Here is a 22,777-nt window from a genome sequence, read left to right on the forward strand (position 1 = left end):
ATGTATACATGCTGCTAGCCCTCCAATAATCTACTGGTTGAGGTCCAGGAATATGTTTTATACTCTATCACTCCCCTTCACATGAAAGGCCTTTTGGGTTTGAAATGTGGATGCAACACACACCCTCTCATACCCGGCGCGAATTAATTCCACTTTAAAGGAGGGGTGGATGAGATTCGAACCCGTGACCTCTATGTCACGTTGGCTCTGATACCATATTAAAGGACCAACTCAACCAAAAGCTTAAGCTAATAGTTAAGGCTCAGGAATATGTTTTATACTCTATCAGAACCTTATGATCACAACGATTATACTTGCACAACAACATTGATTGGAATTGGCTCTGAAGGTTACCATGCACCGGAGTATATAGCTACAGGTCGTTTGACTGTGAAGGCAGATGTATACAGCTTCGGAGTTGTTTTACTAGAGTTGGTCACAGGGCGAAAAGCTAAGGACATCTCTAGGCCAACTAAGGAACAGGATCTGATCTCTTGGGTAAATTTTATCCTCATTTCATGACTGCCTAATTTTCAATACAGATTGAAACTCTTACACTTTTCACACACGTACCTAAACACAAGTTATATGTTACTTGTACCATTATGTTTTGAGACAGAGGGAGTAATTGTTAAGCCGAAACTCATTCCAATTCGACACCTTACAGTACTTCCCCTAGTTGCATCACTGCAGTCTAGCTGCAGGATACATATACATATCTTGCTCCTCTTACTGTCTTTCTACTAAGAACCCTACAACTTAAACTTCAATTTTTGAAGCTAACTAGTTCGTTCAATTTTGAGTGTAACTATATCATATAATTTATCCTGGAACTTTTTCTTTGGAATTTACTATGTCAAATTGACTTTTGGAAAATAATGCTTTTCTCCAATTATTAATTATTAGGCACATAAGAAAATAAAGAAGCCTAAGAAGTTTCAGAGTTAGCAGACCCGCTCCTACAGGGGAATTTTCCAGCAAATGGATTCAGTCAAGCACTCGCGTTGGTAGTCAAGTGTCTTCGGTTACAAGAATCAACATGACCCATGATGAGCGATGTGGTTGCAGACATTATGTGCCTCACCTCAAACAACTAACCTTAATGACTAACGACGTATGTAGTCGTACACTCAGTATGTGGATGAAGGTGTCATTGAAGATCACCCTTTGTGTTATGCTACATTTTTCATGCAATGCAACTAGCCCACTTTTTTCTTTTTTCTTTTTTTTTTTTTTTTTTTTTTTTTTTTTTTTTTTTTTTATCTCCTTTGCTTGTTATAGGCTGATTTTCAGTTTACATGTAATAAACCAACCATTTTTCATATGTGAATTGATAAAATGAATGATTTTTTTACTCATTGTTGATGATTGGAATCGTTCACTTAATTGTCAGTTTCAACTTGACTAGATTATGTCAACAATTGTTAGTCTTCCTGCTATTTTTATAACGGATAGTGGCAGTGTGGCACCCAAGTTATTATTTCCCCTTCCTGCATAAGACTTTTCTGCAACTTCATGAAGTCTTCTACTTTTGTACATTCTTCCAAGAAAACTTCAGCACCTCCTTTTTGTTTTAGGTAAATCATGAGTTGGTATTGCTGTGATTCATCGTCCCGACTCAATAAAGCACTGAAAAAGATAAATGGCAAACTGAGGCAGCACCCTTCCTCTGATTTGACTGTTTCGCCTAAGAAACTTACACAACCTGCTTGTAAGAATGTACAATTACAATTTCGTGTTTGAGATGATCATGGAATGGCAATATAATTAAGTGAGGCTCTACCTATTTTTATTATCTTCAGACAAAGATGAGCCTAATAACACGGCTGAAAGAGCTATCAACGACAGTTGTCCACCTATCGCGGAAATTTATACTTACAGACAGCTAGCTGATGCAACACATAACTTCAATCGTAAATGTCTGGTGAATGTAGGCATCTTTGGGAATGTTTACAGAGGACAACTCGGAGAAGCAAGAGAGGTATTGTTGTGCGACAGCGGAAGCAAAGGTCGAAAACAAACAAGAAAACAATAAAGAAATTCAATGCAAACAATAAGAACAACACCAAGAATTTACGTGGTTCACTATCGATGTGATAGCTACGTCCACGGGCACCGAGATCGAATGATTTCACTATAAACTGCAAAGATTACAAAGATGATTCTTGTATTTCTCAAGAACGGCTCTCACTCTCTCTCTCTTAACCCTAATACTAATATTAGGGAGGTTTTATATTAATCCCTAAAATAAAAGATACTTGGGCAAAAAGATAACATAAAAGATAACTTTAAATCGTAAAATCCGCGTCTCCGCATTTTTCCTTCTCCGCCCGGTCAGACCGGGCAAGGTCTGCCCGATCGGGCGCGAGAAGAAAACTCCATACGAATGCTTCAACGTATCCAACCCCCACCGCCCGGTCAGACCGGGCAAGGTCTGCCCGATCGGGCGAAGGCTCGCCCGGTCGGGCGAAGGCTCGCCCGGTCGGGCGCGAGAGCAGCTTCTTCAACGAATTTGCCAGGCACCTCTTCTTCTTCCGCCCGGTCAGACCGGGCAATGTCCGCCCGATCGGGCGGACAAAGCTACGAAGTACGAGTCACCTAATATACTTATCAACAATCTCCACCTTGACGAGAACTCGTAGTCAGCAAACGACCCCATCAAGACATAGTGAAAAAACATCTCAAGCCAAACCCGATGCAGGACTCATGCATAAGCCATACATCCCGATAAGTCTTCAACCAAGACCCATCACATACTCGTCTCCAAGTATAACAACTCATAATGCTCCACCTGCATCACAAGCCCCGGGCAAGCTCCACCTTAATGCCAACACACCTACACCAGGAGCTCCCCAACTTCGCCCCTCAGGGCCTACTACATCACGTAGTAATCAATATTTAGCAAGTCTAAGCAATGTTTAAACTTGCTAAACGGAACAGGCTTAGTGAAGAAATCAGCCGGGTTGTCAGCAGTCCCAATCTTCTTCACCTTAATCCTCTTGTCAGTACGTAAGAAATGATACCTGACATCAATGTGCTTCGTCCGATCATGGTGTACTTGATCTTTAGCTAAGCAAATCGCACTTAGACTATCACAATACACTGTAGCAAAATCCTGTGCAATACCCAGTTCACCTACTAGGCCTTTGAGCCAAATAGACTCCTTAGCTGCAGAAGTTAGAGCCATATACTCAGCTTCAGTAGTTGACAACGTAACTGATGACTGCAATGTAGACTTCCAACTAACCACAGAACCACCCAAAGTGAACACATAACCAGTCACAGATCTCCTGGTATCCACATCAGCTGCATAATCAGAATCACTGTACCCAGTGACCAAGCATTCCTTACCATTCCCGTACACAAGACCAATATCAGCTGTCCCTCTCAGGTAGCGAAAAATCCTTTTCACCCCTTGCCAGTGTTCCCTCCCAGGTCGAGCCATAAACCTGCTTACAACACTAACAGCATGCGCAATATCCGGCCTAGTACAGACCATAGCATACATCAAACAACCAACCGCGTTCGCATATGGAACTCTAGACATATAAGACAACTCCTCCTCTGATTGAGGTGACATAGACAAAGACAACTTACAACTAACAGTAGTTGGCGTACTTATAGGCTTCGATTTTTCCATCCCAAAACGAGACAAAATCTTTTCAATGTAGCTTTTCTGAGTCAAGAAAAGCTTACCTCTAGCCCGATCCCTGTAGATCTCCATACCCAAAATCTTCCTAGCTGCACCCAAGTCTTTCATGTCAAACTCCGAGTTAAGCATCTCCTTTAATCTAGCAATATCAGATTTATTCTTTGTGGCAACCAACATGTCATCAACATATAACAAAAGATAAATCATGGAACCATTATCCAGCTTACTATGATACACACAGCAATCATATGAATTCCTGTCAAAACCTTGTGAAACCATAAAAGAATCAAACCTTTTGTACCACTGTCGGGGGGATTGCTTAAGTCCATACAATGACTTTAGCAATCTGCAGGCATAGTGTTCCTTTCCAGGAGCTTCGAATCCTTCGGGCTGCTTCATCAGAATCTCCTCCTCCAAATCGCCATGAAGGAAGGCCGTTTTAACATCCAACTGCTCCAGCTCAAGATCAAAATGTGCTACAATTGACAATAACACACGGATAGAAGTATGTCGAACCACAGGTGAGAATATCTCAACAAAGTCAACCCCTTCTACCTGACTGAACCCCTTAGCAACTAGCCTAGCCTTAAAACGTATTTGCTCAGTTTCCGACAACCCTTCTTTCTTCTTGTAAATCCATTTACAACCCACAAGCTTCCTCCCTTCCGGTACCTTTACCAGTTCCCACACTCTGTTCTTGTAAAGAGACTGCATCTCTTCACCCATTGCGGCAAGCCATTGCGCAGACTCACTACAACTAATTGCTTGTTTATATGTGGCAGGTTCAAATGACTCTACATCATCAGCTACACTCAATGCATAACCTGTCATCGCATCAACACAGCAATTTCTTCCCTCCATCTCTTCAATCAATCTAACAGGCTTCTTGATAACTCGTTTAGGCATCTCAAGAATGGTGTCAGGTTGACTAGATGACCCCTGATTAGATTGCTCCACCTCATCCCCAGAGTTAGAATGAGTAGGAGTAATCTCAGGTTCAGGAGTACCCGGCACTGGAACATCAGCATCATCATCAATATATTGTACCCGAGGTAAATCAGCAATGGTAGACTGATGTACCTCAAGTACCCCATCTGTCTGTAATAAATTGTCTCCTTCCCTTCTCAAATCTGAAATCTCTGCATTTTTAATTGAATACATGGTGTTTTCATCGAAAGTAACATCCCTACTAAGAATGACCCGACCCTCCGAAGGTGAAAAAATTCTAAACCCCTTCACACCATCCCCGTACCCAACAAAAACACCCCTTCTTGGCTCGTGGATCCAGCTTACCCTCAATAACATGATAATAAGCAACACAACCAAAAATCTTCAAATTCGAAAAATTAGGCAACTTACCACTCCAGATCTCAAACGGAATCTTGGAATCAATTCCAGAATGAGGACCCCTATTAATGACATAACAAGCTGTTAACACAGCTTCACTCCAGTACCTCCTCCCAAGCCCTGCATTAGAGAGCATGCATCGGACTCTCTCTAGCAGTGTCTGATTTACCCGTTCTGCTACACCGTTCTGCTGTGGTGTCTTCCTGACAGTATGATGCCGACCTATACCCTCATCTGCACAGAACTGATTAAACTCGTCTTTGCAAAACTCTAGCCCATTGTCCGTTCGTAGCTTCTTGATCTTCCTTCCTTGTCGATTTTCCACCAAAGCTTTCCATTGCTTGAAAACTTTGAAGGCCTCATCCTTTGACTTAAGCAACCTAAGCCATGTGTATCGGGACTTGTCATCAACAAATGACACAAAATAGTGGTAACCTCCCATACCTTCAACTCTAGATGGACCCCAGCAATCTGAATGGATGTAATCGAGCACTGCATCAGTAATGTGAGCACTCTTGCTGAACTTTGACCTGTGTTTCTTACCAAACACACAATGCTCACAAAATTCAAGGTTGGCAACCTTGACCCCGGATAGAAGACCCCTCTTGGACAATAGCTGCATCCCCTTCTCCCCCATATGACCAAGCCTCATGTGCCAAATCTTAGTCATCTCCTGGTGAGATACAGATGCGCAAACCGCAGAACTAGGCAGTGTAACACCCTCAAAAACATAGAGGGTGTTCCTTTTGATACCCTTAAGTACCAACTCAGAACCTCTGAAAATACACAACTCCCCATCTGAAAACACACCATTGTACCCCAATTCATCCAGGGTACCCAATGAAATCAGATTCTTTCCTAAAGCAGGAACATGCCGTACATTAGTCAAAGTTAACCTCCGCCCATCAACAGTCCTCAACCTCATGGAACCAATACCTGTGACCTTACATGGAGCATTGTTACCGACTATAACCATACCCCCATTGCGAGGTTCATATGTATCAAACCAATCTCGACGTGGACACATATGGAACGAACACCCCGAATCTAGAACCCAGTTATCAGATAAATCATCAGACCTAGCAGAACTGACTAATGCTAAATCTTCCTCTGAATTATAGCTCTCATTCGGTTTCTCTTCAACTACAGCAGCCTGGGACTTGTTTTTCCTCACCGGACAATTATTCCTAAAGTGACCCGGTTCTTTACAGTAATAACATGTTTTAGTAGTAGTTTTACTAGATCCATCCTTGCCGTTTCCAGCACCCGACCCAGCATTGTTCCCCTTGTTAAACCCCTTATTCTTTTTAGACTTTCCGGACTTAACAAATAACCCACTACCATTATCCCCATTATCACTCGTAGCTTTCATTCTGAGTTCCCTAGTATGAAGTGCTGCCTTCACTTCTTCTAAGGTTATAGAATCCTTACCAACAACAAAAGACTCTACAAAATTCTCAAAGCTAGACGGTAGAGATACAAGTAAAATCAACGCAGCATCCTCATCATCAATTTTAACATCTAAATTACGTAAATCAAGCAAAATAGAGTTAAGTTTTTCTAGATGTTCCCGTAAGGAAGTACCTGACTGCATCCGGAGGCTAAACAACCGCTGTTTCAGTAATAATTTGTTGGTCAACGACTTAGTCATATACAATGACTCCAGCTTCAGCCACAATCCAGCCGCCGTTTCCTGATCAGCAACCTCCGTGATGATTTGATCATCAAGACTAAGTAATATGGTAGAGTGTGCCTTCTCTTCCATAACTTCTAACTGCGAGTCAGTCGGTCCGTCTCCTGACTCCGAAGTAGTACTCTTTGGAGCCAACGGACGCCATATCTGCTGTTGTTTTAACAGAGCCTTCATCTTAATTTGCCATAGCCCGAAACTATTTTTCCCGGTAAACTTCTCAATTCTTATTGTTGAATCTCCTGCCATTGTTATCTTCAAGAAACTCTCCAAGGATTGAACCTGGCTCTGATACCAATTGTTGTGCGACAGCGGAAGCAAAGGTCGAAAACAAACAAGAAAACAATAAAGAAATTCAATGCAAACAATAAGAACAACACCAAGAATTTACGTGGTTCACTATCGATGTGATAGCTACGTCCACGGGCACCGAGATCGAATGATTTCACTATAAACTGCAAAGATTACAAAGATGATTCTTGTATTTCTCAAGAACGGCTCTCACTCTCTCTCTCTTAACCCTAATACTAATATTAGGGAGGTTTTATATTAATCCCTAAAATAAAAGATACTTGGGCAAAAAGATAACATAAAAGATAACTTTAAATCGTAAAATCCGCGTCTCCGCATTTTTCCTTCTCCGCCCGGTCAGACCGGGCAAGGTCTGCCCGATCGGGCGCGAGAAGAAAACTCCATACGAATGCTTCAACGTATCCAACCCCCACCGCCCGGTCAGACCGGGCAAGGTCTACCCGATCGGGCGAAGGCTCGCCCGGTCGGGCGAAGGCTCGCCCGGTCGGGCGCGAGAGCAGCTTCTTCAACGAATTTGCCAGGCACCTCTTCTTCTTCCGCCCGGTCAGACCGGGCAATGTCCGCCCGATCGGGCGGACAAAGCTACGAAGTACGAGTCACCTAATATACTTATCAACAGGTATATTATAAATATTATGTACCTTCATTAACATATAACCTTTTAATTTCTGACAGGTTTTTAGCTGAAGTAAAATTTGTTGCTGTTCTTTTTGGCTTTGCTGACATTGGATAGGTTATTATTAGATTGTAGCGATTGAACATTTGGACAGAAATGGATCACGAGGAGATAGTGAATTTGATGTACAGGCGATGATGTTGAACCTCCTAAATCATCCAAATGTGATCAATCTTACAGGATACTGTACTCGAGGAAATGATAGGTTTTTAGTTCATGAGTATTTGCCTTTGGGATCCTTAGACAAGCATCTGCACGGTAATAATCTGTCGAATTCTCTTAAGTTGTTATCTGATGCAATCTTAGCAGACAGTCAATTTTTTTGTTTTTATAAAAAGGTTAGTCATTTTGAAATTCAGACAGATCATCTCTGCATACACCAACATTAGATTGGCACACGAGAACGAGAATAGCTCTGGGGACTGCTAACGCGTTAGAATATCTGCACAATAAAGCCAACCCTCCTGTCATATATCGCAATCTGAAACCCTGCAACATCTTACTAGACAATGACTATAATGCTAAGCTCTCTGATTTCAGCCTGTCAAAGTTTGGACCTATTTGTGATAAGGAACATGTTTCTGTGAGAGTTCGGGGAACATTTGGCTACATTGCACCGGAATATGTGAAAAGAGGTTTTTTGTCTGTCAAGGCAGATGTATACAACTTTGGAATTGTTTTGTTAGAGTTGCTCACAGGTCGAAGAGCTGTCGACATTATAAGGGAAACTAAGGACCAGGAGCTGTCCTATTGGGTTAGTTTTCCTCTCGATTTATTTTCATACAAAAAGATTGCTTCCTTTTCATTTCACGTCTATTTTATGAAATTTTAGATGCAGACTGCCTTCATCTCAATCAATTTCATAGATAGAGGTAGTCTGCATCTCAAATAAGAAACAGGAAAAACTTTTAGAGATAGAGAGTATTATACATTTTCTTGCTTCACCTAAACACGAGCTATGTTACTCATGCGAGTTTGAGATAGAGGTAGTCTGCGTCCCTGCAGACTACTGATTCATACAGTATGTAGTTACACCGTCTAATGTGAAGCTAACTATTATTCCATATTTCATTAATAATTGTGCTTTACATGAAATCCATGCTGCAAGTTTAACTTCAGAACTTTCTAAAACTGAAACTTTTGAAAAACAATGTTTCTTATTTCCTAATTAGGCCAATCGAATGGTATTGAAGAAATCAAAGAAGATTCTAGAGTTAGCAGACCCGCTTCTGCAGGGGAATTTTCCATCTCGAAGCTTCTACCAAACATTCGCGGTGGCAGCCATGTGCCTTGTAGAAAATTTAACAGCACGACCCATGATGAGTGATGTAGTGGCCGCCATCTCGTACATTTCATCCGATTGCAACCTTGACAACACGAATAATTCTCCACTACATGAAGCCTAATTGAGTAGAGCATATTATAGGGATGAATTGCACAATACCAAAACATCATTCTTATGGACAGCAGCATCATTCTAATATGAATATATGATGCTTGTTTTCTTTTCAATCTCATTATTGCAGTATATGATGCTAAACCTTGGTATACCCCTTGTCCCTCTATTGCTTATTGTTCTTATGTTTTCAATACTCTCTTTGTATTTTTTTTAATTGTATGTATCAACACTTCTCTAAATTGATTGTTTTTAAGCGTAATTGCGCAATATACTTGAAATAATTGAACCTTTGGAGAGTCTATTATGTATACCCGGGTCATTTGCTCATTCAATCAATAAATAAGTGAAAATATTATTTGCTCCTTTGTTGATTAAATGAGCAAATGACCCCAAGTGTACAGTAAACCTGGTGTATATAACAAATTCTAAAACCTTCGCTATACTTTTATTACTTGTACAAAGTATTACGAAGTATATTTTTATCTTCTCATGATCTTCACACTTAATTTTGTCTCATTAAATCTATTGGAATGTTATTGGAGTTGTTCATAATTTTTACAACATAGCAATACAAATTTAAACCTATCGATAATTAAATTTTTCTTAAGTAATTATGAAAAAACAAATAAGTGGATGGACATTATTAAAATTTATGATACACCAAGTCATAATTTATTATGTAGTACTTCTTCCAATCAAATTTCGTCATTATCAATCATCTATATACAATCAACACGGTGATTAATTCCGAACTCATTTATGATCTTGTTAATACGGTAGTGTCCAAGTATGCCACGGCAACATAATTACCCGCCAAAACCCCCACTTAATTGGGTTTGATGATATACATTTCCTAAAATTCCTTCTTTAACCTCCCTCCATTTTTGCCGGAAATTCCAGCCAACAACTTTTTGCTCAATCTCTTATTTTTATTTTTATTTTCTCTCAAAAAAGCTGAGTCCTTTCTACTTTGATCATTTCTTTTTTCTTTGTTTTTTTTTTTTTTTTTTTTTTTTTTTGTTTAATCAAGTGTCATGTTAAATTTTTTTATTAATATTTTGATCATATATAAATTCATGATTCATCTGGGTTGATTTATAAATTGCTGAAAATTTCTGCATTTCGCCTGAATTCTTGGTTCCAATTTTAGTTTTGATTTCTGGGTTTTTGTGGGTGTTTTGATTTTTTTCTTTTCTCTTTTAAATGATTCATTTTTTGTAAATGTCAACCATTTAATCCATTTTCACACCCCAAAAATCTCAACAATTTTTTGAATTTTGAATTTAAAAACCCCAAATTCTTTTTTAATCTTGTTAATTCTTTCATTATTCAATTTTTCATTATTCAATTTTTCATTATCAAACTTGAATTTGATGTTAATTTCCACTATTTTTGACTTTTGAGGAAAAAAGTTTTGTTCTTTATTTAATTTCCTTTCAAATTTTGTCAATAAGAAGTATCAATACTATATTGCTAACAGCTGCATGCATCTTGTTTGATAAAAGTCCTCAACCAAAAAACACAAAAATTTTTTCTTCACATTGACAAAGAAATTGTAAGATACTATCTTAAGTTTTGAATATTTATATTTCTGGGTTTTTCCAGAAAAGGGTAAATTATGGGTTGTTTTCCATGCTTTTCATCACAAAGGAGGAAAGCAGGGAGGCACAATAGCAGAAGGAATGTTGCTTCGCCTCAACACGGTAAGCTTCGGCATCACTGCACCTGTGAATTGATTCATATTGTATTCCTTACATTGCCTTCTATATGTACTAATCAGATTTCTAAGTTCAAGTAATTTTTTGTCAGAGTCAATTAAATGGCTATCTTTATTTTCTGTTTTATCAAGTGTTAGTAGTTGCAGAACATTGCTGTTTGTTGCTGGCTTGTAATAGTTGTAAATCATCATTCATCAGTATCTTTTAGAATATGCAACAGAAGATTGGCAGATATTATATTTTAGTTCTGTTTTTTATTGCAGAAACTCAGGGAGCTAGAGAAACAACTTATAGTATGAATGATCATAGGGAAAATGGGGACAATAATATTGCAGCACAGACTTTTACTTTCAGAGAGCTCGCGACTGCAACGAAGAATTTCCGTCCAGAATGTCTGTTAGGTGAAGGTGGGTTTGGAAGAGTGTACAAGGGCCATCTTTCAAATGGACAGGTATGTTTTAGTTGTATGTCAATTCGTTGCGTTTTCTTCTATGATCTCACTTATAATAATTTCATTTTCTAAAGTGAACTTTTTAGTTGAGCTACTTGCTGATTGTTTTAATGTTTGGTTTCAGACTATAGCAGTAAAGCAACTCGATCGAAATGGCTCGCAAGGGAATAAAGAATTTCTTGTTGAGGTTCTGATGCTTAGTCTTCTACACCATTCAAACCTAGTTAATCTCATAGGCTACTGTTCTGATGGAGATCAGAGGCTTTTGGTTTATGAATTCATGTCTTTAGGATCTTTGGAAGACCATCTGTTTGGTAATCATTTGTCCTATTATTATCACCTCAAATCTAACTTTGTATCGCATATACCTGCAGTATATTGGCTGATTTTGTGGGTGAAAAACTTGTATTATACAGATATTTCGCGGGAGCTAAGACCATTAGATTGGTATAATAGAATGAAAATAGCATTGGATGCTGCCAAGGGATTAGAATATCTTCATGATGCAGCAAGCCCTCCTGTCATCTACCGGGACTTGAAATCATCTAATATATTGCTAGAGAAACACTACCACGCAAAGCTCTCTGATTTTGGACTAGCAAAGCTTGGTCCTACAGGGGAAAATTCGCATGTTTCTACTAGAGTTATGGGAACCTATGGTTATTGTGCACCAGAATACCAAAGAACAGGTCGACTAACAACTAAGTCCGATGTATACAGTTTTGGAGTTGTTTTACTGGAGCTAATTACAGGGCGAAGAGTCATTGACACCAATAGACCAAATCACGAGCAGAATCTTGTCACTTGGGTGAGCTCTTGGTTCTTTTGACACAACCTCCCCCACCCCCTCCTCCCAGAATCAAGTGAAACATGTCTAGAATCTTAATTAATATCACCTAATTGAAAGAAGATAACTGTCTTAAACAGATAGCTCTCTAAATTTAAGAAAGATTGTTAATACTGAATTATTCTGTTAAACATCACAAAAGTTTGCTCTAGTATCTAAGATTTCTTTTCCTAGAACGAGGAAGCTTCTTACATTATGCATTCTCTTACTTGCGAAACTTAATATGCAGGCACAACCATACTTCAGTAATCCAATAAAATACCCACAGTTGGCTGATCCTCTTCTTGATGGGGATTTTCCAGTGAGGGGCTTAAACCAGGCTGTGGCAATAGCAGCAATGTGCCTTCAGGAAGAAGAAAATGCACGGCCTTATATGAGTGATGTGGTGACCGCCCTCAATTACCTGACAGTAGACCCACATGAAGGCTATACTTCTCCTGATGGTTCTCCTGTCAGTCAATACACTGACTGTAACAATCACCAGGTCCAAGGACATCACGATCAAAGTGCTATAGAGCGCCAGAGAGCATTAGCAGAAGCCATGGAATGGGGCTCTACTCACACTGCTCTATCCCGGGCTACTAGCTATAACTCAACAGCATAAATCTTTTTTTTCATTTTTTGTCCTATGGTATGACTTTGCTAATAGCAATGCATAATGCAACCTAAGGCAGTATAACAAATTTGTTACGTAAGTGCAATGTGTTGGAGTTTGGATTTGCCAAATTGTGCAGTTTTTTTGTTTCGAGGATACAAATGCATATATGAGAGGGAAAGTGGTGTCTTGACAGTTGAGCTCTACATTTGTGGACTTGTTGAACTCCTGAAAGACGAATCTGTATAATGATATATGAGGGCAGAATGCTCAAATTTCTAATGGATCTTGTACAAACAGTAATAAACGTCTTTCCTAAATGTTAAAGTGTTAAACCAGTTCAATGTTGATACTACTTTGCTGCTGTGATGCCACTGTCCTATGTTCTATACGCCAGGCATGCTGGCATGTACTTTCATATCTGATTGAATACCTTCTGCAGAGAAACAGCATAGAATGGGAAAATGGGTGGTAATTACGTTCATGAGATGCTAGGTTGGAAATATAAGTGAATTTAAGAAACACTGCACAATCCCTCAAAAATAAGGAAATACAATTAATCAAATTTGTTCTTTGTCATCCACCCTATAGGGCAACTTCACGCCCTAAAGGGTAGAAGCATAGAACTAGCATGTTCGCACATAGAATATAAGGAGTATTTTCTAAATTTGTACTCGTACATAACAAATCAACAATAACAACTTAGAAATGTAGAGTATTGAAGATATTACACAACCAACCATGTACAAATTTGGTAAGAATTAAGAAATCAATTTCCAAGATTTCACTCAATTACTGAAGGTGGGTACCTTTATCAAAACATGTTATTCAAAACTTGTGAGAGAAATCATAAAAATAAGACGCACAATGGAACTAGTAGATGATTAACGTTAATATAGTAAACTTATTTCATATATAAAAAATTAGACGCACAACCAATTTCTGAAAATTTTAGCCAATCTCAAGCTATGTTAATAAAGTAACTAAGGAGTGGTGTAAAATTTAGTATTATCACACGAGTCAAATCAAATTGAGCTCACGAATTTGGGTTCGATTTAGATGATAAAGTTCAAATTCTCTCAATAACTCCTAATCGGATTATCACTTTGAGACAAAAATTATCAGCGCTATTCCAATTATACTATGCTAATTCGTAATAGTGGATTATTACTCGTACTTATTAAGGAGTATTAACTTTTCCTGCCAAATTAAAACGAAAAACTCCATCTTTGCCGATCTCAATACAATCTATCTCTAAAAACCCAAAATTGATGACTTAACTAGACTTGAAAAATACTCCAATTTCATGTCATATCATTGTTGAATAATCTGCATTGAATCAAACCCAGATCACCCTATTTTCCCTATTTTTTCCTATTTCTTCTTAATTTCTACCGACATTCTATCAAAAAATTTAATCTTTCTGATTTAGCAATCGCTTCTGGGTTCACCCAGAACAGGTGCGTACTTTAATTATTGCTAATCAAACTTGATGATTTCCCTATGTTAATCTTTGTTAAATTTATGATATTTGAAATTATTATGTTGTAATTCGCGTAATTAGTGATTTTGATGTATTGGGTCTTTAGATTTTTTATCATAAACGTATAACCCAATGCAAAAGATTTGGTTTTTTTTTTGTAGGGTTTCTATGCTTTTTGCTAAATTCTGCTTGATTCGTTTTTCTGTGTATGTATTTCATTGATTTATTGTTTATATCCCTTGAACCTAAAATTAATTTGTTGTTTGTGTTGGTGCTGATTTATAATTATTTTATGTTTTGAGTGTAACTTTCCCCTTTGTTGATTAATTCCTGCATAATTCAGGTGATTGTTGATCGATATGCTTTGGTTACATCAATGATAATGAGGCTGTAGTATTCGAGTGTGACTGTAATTGGGTATTTTGGCTTGATGCTATCCGTTTTTTGATTAATTCCTGCATAATTCAGGTGATAGTTGATCAATATCCGTTGGTTACATCAATGATAATGAGGCTGTAGTATTTGAGTGTGACGGTAATTGGGTATTTCGGCTTGATGCTATCACAAGTTTAGAGAGTTTTGTAGCTTAGGTGTGTGGACTATGAGAACTGAGGTTTCGAGATGGATTATAGGTTTGATATATATTGTGGCAGTGGCCGGTATTTGGATTGCTGCTAGCTACGTGGTTCAATCTGTTGTTGATGAAGGAATTTCGCCCTTCCTCATCACATACATTTGTAATTCATTGTTTATAGTTTATATCCCTCTTGTGGAAGCTTCAAGATATTTGGAAAATTATAATGGGAAATTTTGCTTTTGGCGGAAAAAACCGGAAGTTGGCTCGCAAGAATTAGCTCGTTCTGAGGAGGTTGTCCTTCTTGGGAAAAGCGATTTAGACGAGCCTACATGTGGTTTAAATCCCCATTTAGGTATTAGCCAAGAAGAAACTAATCTAAGCTCTATAGAATCTGTTCCTGAGTCAAATTTTGAAGAGGAAAATGATTTGCCTGGCCAAGTTAGTGCTGATAAAGATCTTGATAAACAACTGGATTCAAAGGGACGTTGGACACGCTCTAGGGTAGCAAGAGTCAGCCTATTGATTTGCCCATTTTGGTTTTTGGCACAGCTTACCTTTAATCTTTCGTTGAAGTATACGACAGTCACTGTAAGAACAAACCCTCTCATCTTTGTCCTTTCCTTTTCACTTTCTTGGATATATTTCTCTTTTTGACTATATGTTATGCTTGAAGAACATTGCATAGTGCCTAAATTGTATTTCTAATTTCTGCAGTCAAATACAATCTTAAGCACGTCTTCTAGCCTTTTCACCTTTATGCTCTCTCTGGCATTCTTGGGCGAGAAGTTCACTTGGTTGAAGCTCATGGGTGTACTTCTTTGTATGGGAGGAACAATCATTGTCAGCTTGGGTGACAAGGAAGCAGGAAAGGGCGTAATCAACTCGAATCCTATTCTTGGAGATATATTGTCTCTTTCTTCAGCTGGTCTATATGCTGTATATATAACACTCATTCGTAAGAAGTTGCCTGATGATGAGAAAAGCGGTCAAGTTAGCATGGCACAGTTTCTGGGGTATTTGGGATTTTTCAACATGGTGATTTTCCTACCTGTTGTGCTTGTATTGCAGTTGGCTAAGGTGGAATTTTTTACCACATTTACCTGGAAGCAGTTTGGCTTGATTATAGGCAAAGGTATGTTTTCAAGTAATTTTCTTTTTTATGGTTATACATGTCTTTCTTGCATGTATGTAGTTGAAAACACATGATCCTTCTTTCATAGGCTATCTGCTTATGCATCAACTCCTCCTACCCCCCCCCCCCTCTCTCTCCCCCACCTCTTAAAAACATAAGTGAGATACTGCATTGATGATGGCGAAGTAGATGTACAGCATACATGTCTTGGCATCTTGCAGATAGTAGTTAAAGTAAATTCCTTTGACGCATCTTGTACACAGTCTGGACTTCTGTATCACCTTTTTCCTTATTGCTCAGACCCTACTTTCCATAAATAAACTTTTCTGTTTTACAACGATGAGGGTTCAATTAAGGGCCCAGGAAGCGATAAATAAGCCTAGATAGATAGGTTTTGAAAATAACCAGAGGTTGCAGGCCTTAGGGCAGTCATCAAAGTTTGTCTATTGCATACTATGACAACCTATCAGCTACTTCTATGTTTCCTTGATCATATTATTTGTTGAGGTCAGCCAGCCATCACCACATACTCTGTATATTTTAGTTTGTAGGATTCAAAATTGGGTTTGTTACTTGGACTTGGCTACATGTCCGAGTGTCACACTGTATTTTCAAAATATACTGCTTGATTTTGGTTTGATCTAAAGGGTTTTGGCCCTTGGGGGAGATGGATTCAGTGTTGTTGCATGTTTTTCAGTGGTAGTAAAAGGACAGCATAAGAGGTGTTTGTAGCTAGTTGTCATCCATGGAGGAGATGAATTAAGGAGCTTTTGTTTTTACAATTTAAATTGTGGAGAAACAGGGTTTGGCATGGTGATCCTCTTTCAATTTTATGCTTTCTAGGGGAAAAGGGTTTTTGTGATGAACTGACTTCCAGGAAACGAATCAATTTTACTGCAACAATTAATGGGAAGGAAGGCTTAAAGCTTGATTGATTAAAGATAGGAAGGGTTACAATTGATAACTTGAGGCTATCACTCTCTCTAGTAGCTTGAGGCTACCACTCTCACAAGGTGTTTTCACTCAATTTCTGGATAACCCTCTAAATTACAGCTTACACTACTTATACTAAGGTGGTCATAGAAGACCTTGAAGCTTACATGTGATACATAGCTAAAATAGAAAGACATAAATTAGCACAAAGAAACTAAGTTGCTTTCTTTCCTTCTCTTCCTCTTAATTAATTTTTTCATCTTCTTAATTGGAGCTTGTATCCTCCCTAATTGGTGCTTGCTGCTGCTGATGCTTTTCCCCTTCATCTTGGTTGACCTGCCTTCTCCTTGTATAGACCTTGATGGAACTTGGTTGGACACCTTGACCTTGACCATGTGCATCCGTGACAATACCCCGCCCCAAAAGACTCACCTTGTCCTCAAGGTGGAAGTCCGGGAAGCGTTGATTCAATGACTCGACGTCTTCCCATGTCGCTTCAAATTCCGGCAATCCCTTCCATTTGACTAAGACTTCCCACCCGTTCCCTGTGCGTGCATTCTCTGGCGGAACTTCTAGAACTGATTCCAGCTCGACTACCAATTCCATGTCGTCAGTGAGTTGCTCTAGAATACTCGGATTGACTGCCGCCGCCCCTACCGCCCGTTTGAGCTGCGAAATATGGAACACGGGGTGTAGCTTACACGATGATGGCAGGTCCAATTTGTATGCAACCCTCCCCACCTTCTGAACCACCGTGTACGGCCCATAATACCTCGCTGCTAATTTTTCGAACGGCCGCTTCGCCAGAGACCGCTGTCGGTATGGTCGGAGCTTCAAATATACCGCCTCCCCTTCCTGAAACTCGTCGTCTGTTCTTCGCCGATCCGCAAACTCCTTCATTAGCTGTTGAGCTCTTACCAAATTGAGGCGTAATTCCTCAAGCACGAAGTCCCTCTCTCTTAAACCCTCCTCCAAACTACTGACCGGCGTCTGCCCCTAACCGCCACAATTTTGGTGGATCACGGCCATAGACAACCTTGAAGGGTGTCATCTTGGTCGATGTGTGCGGTGAGGTATTTTACGAATATTCTGCCCACGCTAACCACTTTGCCCACTGCCTCGGTTGCCCCTCTACAAAGCACCGGAGATATACCTCGAGCCCCTTGTTAACAATTTCCGTCTGGCCGTCCGTCTGTGGATGATAGGCCGTACTTCGCTTCAATTGAGTGCCTTGGAGTCTGAATAACTCTTTCCGGAAAATGCTCATAAATACTCGGTCACGATCCGAGACAATTGAAGACGGGAACCCGTGAAGTCGCACCACCTCTTTAATAAAGCAATCAGCCACTCGTAGCACATTAAAGGGGTGTTTTAATCCAATAAAATGGCTATACTTGGATAGTCGGTCCACCACCACTAGCACGGAATCGATTCCCTTGGACAAGGGTAGCCCCTCCACGAAATCCATGGAAAGATCCTCCCAAATTGCCCCCGGAATTGGGAGAGGTTGTAAGAGGCCGAGAGGGGGTGGCGTTGAGCCACCTTGTTCCGTTGACAAACTATACATTCGTGCACAAAATTCCCCACGTCCTTTCTGATTCCTTGCCAATACCAGTCTGCCGCGACTCGAATATAGGTCTTGACTTCTCTGTCGTGACCACCAGTGGGGGTGGCGTGGTACTCCCTCATCAGATATGAATTTTGAGTTTTTAGGGATCACGATTCTGCCTTTGTAGAGAAGCCTATTTCCTTCAAGTGTAAAGCCTGATAGACCCTCCCCATTTTCAAGGCCCTTCTTGACTTGGCCCAACCACATATCCTCTTCCAATTCTTTTTCCAGATCAGCCCAATTCACCCAAGTTGAAGATACTAGAGCAGCGAATTGGGCTTCTTGCACCTTCTGGCCCATTTCCCCGCCTAATCTGGACAGCGCATCTGCCACTCAGTTTGAGGCCCCGGGTTTGTATTGAACCTCGAAGTCGAATCCCACAAGCTTCCGCAACCACTTTTGATAGTCCCCCCTGACTTCTCGTTGTTGAGTGATGTACCGTAGACTTTGTTGGTCGGTTCTTACCACGAAATGACGGCCCATCAAGTAATGCTTCCAACGAACTATGGCTAGACAAATGGCCATAAGCTCCTTTTCATAAATGGATTTCTCTTGGGCCCTAACTCCCAACATCTTACTATAGTATGCTATGGGCCTGCCCATTTGCATGAGGACAGCCCCGAGCCCATAGCCCGATGCATCGGCTTCTACCACGAACTCTTTCTCAAAAGTCGGCATTGCTAGTACCGGGGCAGTAACCATAGCTTCTTTAAGTCGGTTGAAGGCTTGAGTGGCTTCATCGGTCCAACTATAACACTCTTTTTTGAGTTGGGCCGTGAGTGGGCCCGCTATGAGGGCATATTGGGCCACGAATTTTCGGTAGTACCCCGTGAGCCCAAGGAAGCCTCTAAGCTCTCTCAAGTTTCTTGGATAGGCCCACTTTAAGATTGCTTGCACCTTTTCCTTATCCATAGCCACACCATGATAAGAAATTACATGGCCCAAGTAAGCAATTTCTACTTGGCCAAATTCACATTTCTTCAAATTGGCGTACAACTTGTTTCCTGCCAAAATCCCAAACACTAACTCCAAGTGCCTTGTATCCTCCCTAATTGGTGCTTGCTGCTGCTGATGCTTTTCCTCTTCATCTTGGTTGACTTGCCTTCTCCTTGTATAAACCTTGATGGAACTTGGTTGGACACCTTGACCTTGACCATGTGCATCCGTGACAGTTTTCCCTTTTTTTTTTTGGGTTTTTCTATATAGTGCCCCTGAGGCATTGACTTTTCCAAGCTGTACCCACTTATTTTCAAAATTCTACGCTGTACCCTTAAGGTACTTTTAGTGTCTAAGATGTAACCCTACCCTAATCCCTCCGTTATCTTAAGTTAACTTTCCGTTAATTTCAAAATAAATAATTAAAAAAAAAAAAAAAAAAAACAACCACCTCTCTCTCCTCCCTCACAAGTCACAACTACCCACCAGCCACCACTACACCTCCACCTCCAGCCGCACCGCTGCACTTTCGATAATCCAGCCGCACCGCCGCACTCCCACTGCCTCTCTCTCCTCGACCGCCCAGCCTGCTGGAATACCAGCCACCCCAATCCCCTCCCGCACCGGAAAACCCACAACCTTACTCCAAACTGCTCCCTGCACTGCACCACACCAAAACAGACCAGCCGCATGAACCAGCAAACGCCACCGACCAACTTCTCCTCTCACCTCGGAATACCAACCACCCCAATCCCCTCCCGCACCACCGCAGCAGTCCCCCACCACCGCAACAATCAAACGACACCAAACCCTAAATTTTCCCCTAATTTGATTTTAATTGTTAAATCATCAATTTTGGTTCAATTAGATCGAGATTAAATACACAAAACTTGTTTTAATTGATTTTTCTAATGAAAATCTGCACGAATATAGTTTAATTGGTCAAGATTGTTCGAATTATGCCCAAATTTTTTCGAAAAATGGTCGAAAATCTGGAAAGAGAACGAAGGAAGGAGGAGGATGATGCGGTGGTGGGTCGAGGAGAGAGGGGCGAGACACTATGATGCGGTGGTGGAGCTGGAGGTGCGGCGGGAGGTGCGGTGGTGGTATTTGTGATGGAGGAAAGAGAGGTGTTTGGGTGTTTTTGGGTTTTTTTTTTTTTTAAAAAAAAAAATATTTATTTTGAAGTTAACGAAAAGTTAACTTAAGTTAACGGAGGGATTAGGGTAGGGTTACAGCGTAAACACCAAAGGTACCTTAGGGGTACAGCGTAGAATTTTGAAAATGGGTGGGCACAGCTTGGAAAAGTCAATACCTCAGGGGCACTGTATAGAAAAACCCTTTTTTTTTTTTTTCTTTTTATGGTTTTCTTATAGAATGGGAAGAGGTGAGGATGTCTCACAGATTTTTGAGTTGCTCCCAGTTCTAAGTATTGATTTATTACAATTATGTGTGACTGGAGTTGATAGACTCAAGAGGCTTATTTTGAGTTTTTTGTGTTTAAGGATAGTAATTTAGGGGAAGAGGGATCATTTTGTGTTGTGGAATAGTGTTTGTAGGTTTAAGGACGGGGATGGCCTCGGTTTCAAATATATTTGGTTCTTAGTGAGAAGCAATAGTACGATTATATGCTAAGGCCTAGTAGAGTAATCTGAAGGCTTGGTCAGATGTGATTACCGGATGTCAGATTGGCTATTTTGACCCTGTAATAGACTGAAAGTACTGCTAAATTACTCATACAAAATAACAGGAAAATGGAGAGAAAAAGATTGATTATTTGATTAAAAAGATTGATTATTTGATTAAAAAGATTGATTTTTACACCCTACTGGAGCAGCGACTTTAGGTTGCAAATCTCAAAGGTAGTTTGAGGATACAACTCTCCTAATAGTGACTTGAGGTCACAACTCTCAAAATGATTCATTCCAAATTCTGCCTACCTAAAGCTGAAGACTATTAACCGAATAATACTAGACTACCCATTGTTGCCCTTTCCTTAGGATAGTTTATTACAGACTCGAGGAAGTTGTTTCACTGCATTCATTTCTCTTTAATCTTCTTTACCTTGGTCAGATACAAGGGTAATAAAGAGCACATCGGGAGTATTCTTGAGCAGGATAGTGTCTTTTGGTTCCTTTTCTCCTCTCTTTCAGTTGACTCATCTTTGAATAAATATACTCCTAATAAACACCTTTGGGTGGGAAATAGTGAACCCTTGAAATTTCTTTTTAGAAGGAATCTCCATGATTGGAAACTCGCAAAACTTAGCAGCTTACTACCTTGTTGGGAATCCTTTAGACTGATTCCTGGGTTCCTTTTGTATCCACCTTCATAACACCAAATTGACAATCCTCCCCTTTTTCTCAATATATTTGAAAGGCGAAGGTTCCATAACTGGTGGGCTTTTAGTAGTGTTGCTTGTCTCAGAATTCTTAGTACTTGTGATGATCTGCAAGCAAACAGAACTCACCATCAGAACCATGTCTTATTAGAAATGCTCTGGTGTAGTAACTGCAGTTAACTTTGTTTTAGGTCATTTCCCTCCCCCCCCCAACACATCCTAACCACCCTTTTAGATTTGAGGTGTCCAAAACACTCCTGCATTAGTTGAATTAGAGCACTTTGTGGCTAGGTAGCCCGTGAGTTCCAAAAAAGTTGAAACATTATTCTGATAAATATGTCACCATGTTCGCAATTTCAGGTTTGCTTGATAATGTTTTGAGTGATTACTTGTGGGCCAAAGCTGTTCTTTTGACGACAACGACAGTGGCAACGGCGGGTCTCACAATTCAGGTGCCTTTGGCAGCTTTGGTTGATACTCTGGTGGGCAACGCTCCCAATGCAATGGACTACATTGGAGCTGCAGCTGTCATGGCTGGGTTTGCTGGCATCAATATTCCTTCAGATGTGTGTAGTCAGTCCGAGGAGGTTACCTTGGAGCTAGAAAACAGAACTCACCATCAGAACCATGTCTTATCAAACACCACAGAAGAACTTTAGGTTTCTCTTAGGATAACGCGATATCTGCCAGAGTTATGCTGAATACCATCCCGAGAAATGGTTCTACCACTCCATTGGAGGCAGATTTTTGCAAGATTTCAGCCAATGCTTGGCCATTATTGAACAGTTTCAACTTCTACTCAGAGTCCATTACACTTATACACTAGGTAGCCTTGTAACTATTTTTTGTGGATATAGTTCAATGACATATAGATGCTACTAAGAATTTTGTGAAATGTAAAAAGAAATATAAATATAACTAAGCCAGTGCTGGTTGATCTCCAAATTATTTACCTTGAATGTACTTGATTGGTTTGTGTGGCACAAAATGTGGTCACTATTCACTATGAAACTACAAAAATCAAAATTTTAACATTGGAATGATATTTGGGAGTTGGCTAAGATGGATTTGCCCTAAAT

General features: G+C 40.0%; 3 protein-coding genes across 4 annotated transcripts; all 3 read left to right on the top strand.

Annotated features, from left to right (window-relative positions):
* Positions 1–1,584: 1,584 nt before the first annotated feature.
* On the top strand, positions 1,585–9,384 carry LOC110728113 (probable serine/threonine-protein kinase PBL7). Its single transcript, XM_021907750.1, has 5 exons — positions 1,585–1,711; positions 1,803–1,981; positions 7,746–7,935; positions 8,037–8,431; positions 8,850–9,384. The coding sequence occupies exons 1-5, from the start codon at positions 1,585–1,587 to the stop codon at positions 9,081–9,083; spliced, it is 1,125 nt and encodes a 374-aa protein (XP_021763442.1). The 3' UTR covers positions 9,084–9,384.
* Positions 9,385–9,818: 434 nt separating this feature from the next.
* LOC110728115 (probable serine/threonine-protein kinase PBL25) lies at positions 9,819–13,020 on the top strand. Its single transcript, XM_021907754.1, has 5 exons — positions 9,819–10,779; positions 11,058–11,245; positions 11,370–11,559; positions 11,662–12,053; positions 12,322–13,020. Exons 1-5 carry the CDS (start codon positions 10,695–10,697, stop codon positions 12,694–12,696), a joined length of 1,230 nt encoding a protein of 409 aa, XP_021763446.1. The 5' UTR covers positions 9,819–10,694; the 3' UTR covers positions 12,697–13,020.
* A 773-nt stretch (positions 13,021–13,793) lies between these two features.
* Positions 13,794–22,709, top strand: LOC110728114 (thiamine-repressible mitochondrial transport protein THI74-like). 2 transcript variants are annotated; one of them, XM_021907752.1, is made up of 4 exons: positions 13,794–14,147; positions 14,514–15,335; positions 15,462–15,879; positions 22,059–22,709. In XM_021907752.1, exons 2-4 carry the CDS (start codon positions 14,772–14,774, stop codon positions 22,355–22,357), a joined length of 1,281 nt encoding a protein of 426 aa, XP_021763444.1. In that variant the 5' UTR covers positions 13,794–14,147; positions 14,514–14,771; the 3' UTR covers positions 22,358–22,709. The 2 variants fall into 2 exon arrangements, with proteins under 2 accessions (XP_021763444.1, XP_021763445.1); XM_021907753.1 differs by having other exon boundaries at positions 14,639–15,335.
* The last annotated feature ends 68 nt before the right edge of the window (positions 22,710–22,777 follow it).

Source organism: Chenopodium quinoa, unplaced genomic scaffold, assembly GCF_001683475.1.
Source record: "Chenopodium quinoa cultivar QQ74 unplaced genomic scaffold, ASM168347v1, whole genome shotgun sequence".
Classification (NCBI taxonomy): Eukaryota; Viridiplantae; Streptophyta; class Magnoliopsida; order Caryophyllales; family Amaranthaceae; genus Chenopodium; species Chenopodium quinoa.

Coding starts and splice junctions, on each gene's coding strand:
- LOC110728115 (XM_021907754.1), top strand. CDS start 10,695: ATGGGTTGTTTTCCATGCTTTTCATCACAAAGGAGGAAAGCAGGGAGG. Junction 10,780..11,057: donor TGTTGCTTCGCCTCAACACG/GTAAGCTTCGGC, acceptor TTTTTATTGCAG/AAACTCAGGGAGCTAGAGAA. Junction 12,054..12,321: donor AGCAGAATCTTGTCACTTGG/GTGAGCTCTTGG, acceptor CTTAATATGCAG/GCACAACCATACTTCAGTAA.
- LOC110728113 (XM_021907750.1), top strand. CDS start 1,585: ATGAGTTGGTATTGCTGTGATTCATCGTCCCGACTCAATAAAGCACTG. Junction 1,982..7,745: donor AACTCGGAGAAGCAAGAGAG/GTATTGTTGTGC, acceptor GGTTATTATTAG/ATTGTAGCGATTGAACATTT. Junction 8,432..8,849: donor ACCAGGAGCTGTCCTATTGG/GTTAGTTTTCCT, acceptor TTTCCTAATTAG/GCCAATCGAATGGTATTGAA.
- LOC110728114 (XM_021907752.1), top strand. CDS start 14,772: ATGAGAACTGAGGTTTCGAGATGGATTATAGGTTTGATATATATTGTG. Junction 15,336..15,461: donor TGAAGTATACGACAGTCACT/GTAAGAACAAAC, acceptor TAATTTCTGCAG/TCAAATACAATCTTAAGCAC. Junction 15,880..22,058: donor TGGCTTGATTATAGGCAAAG/GTATGTTTTCAA, acceptor TCGCAATTTCAG/GTTTGCTTGATAATGTTTTG.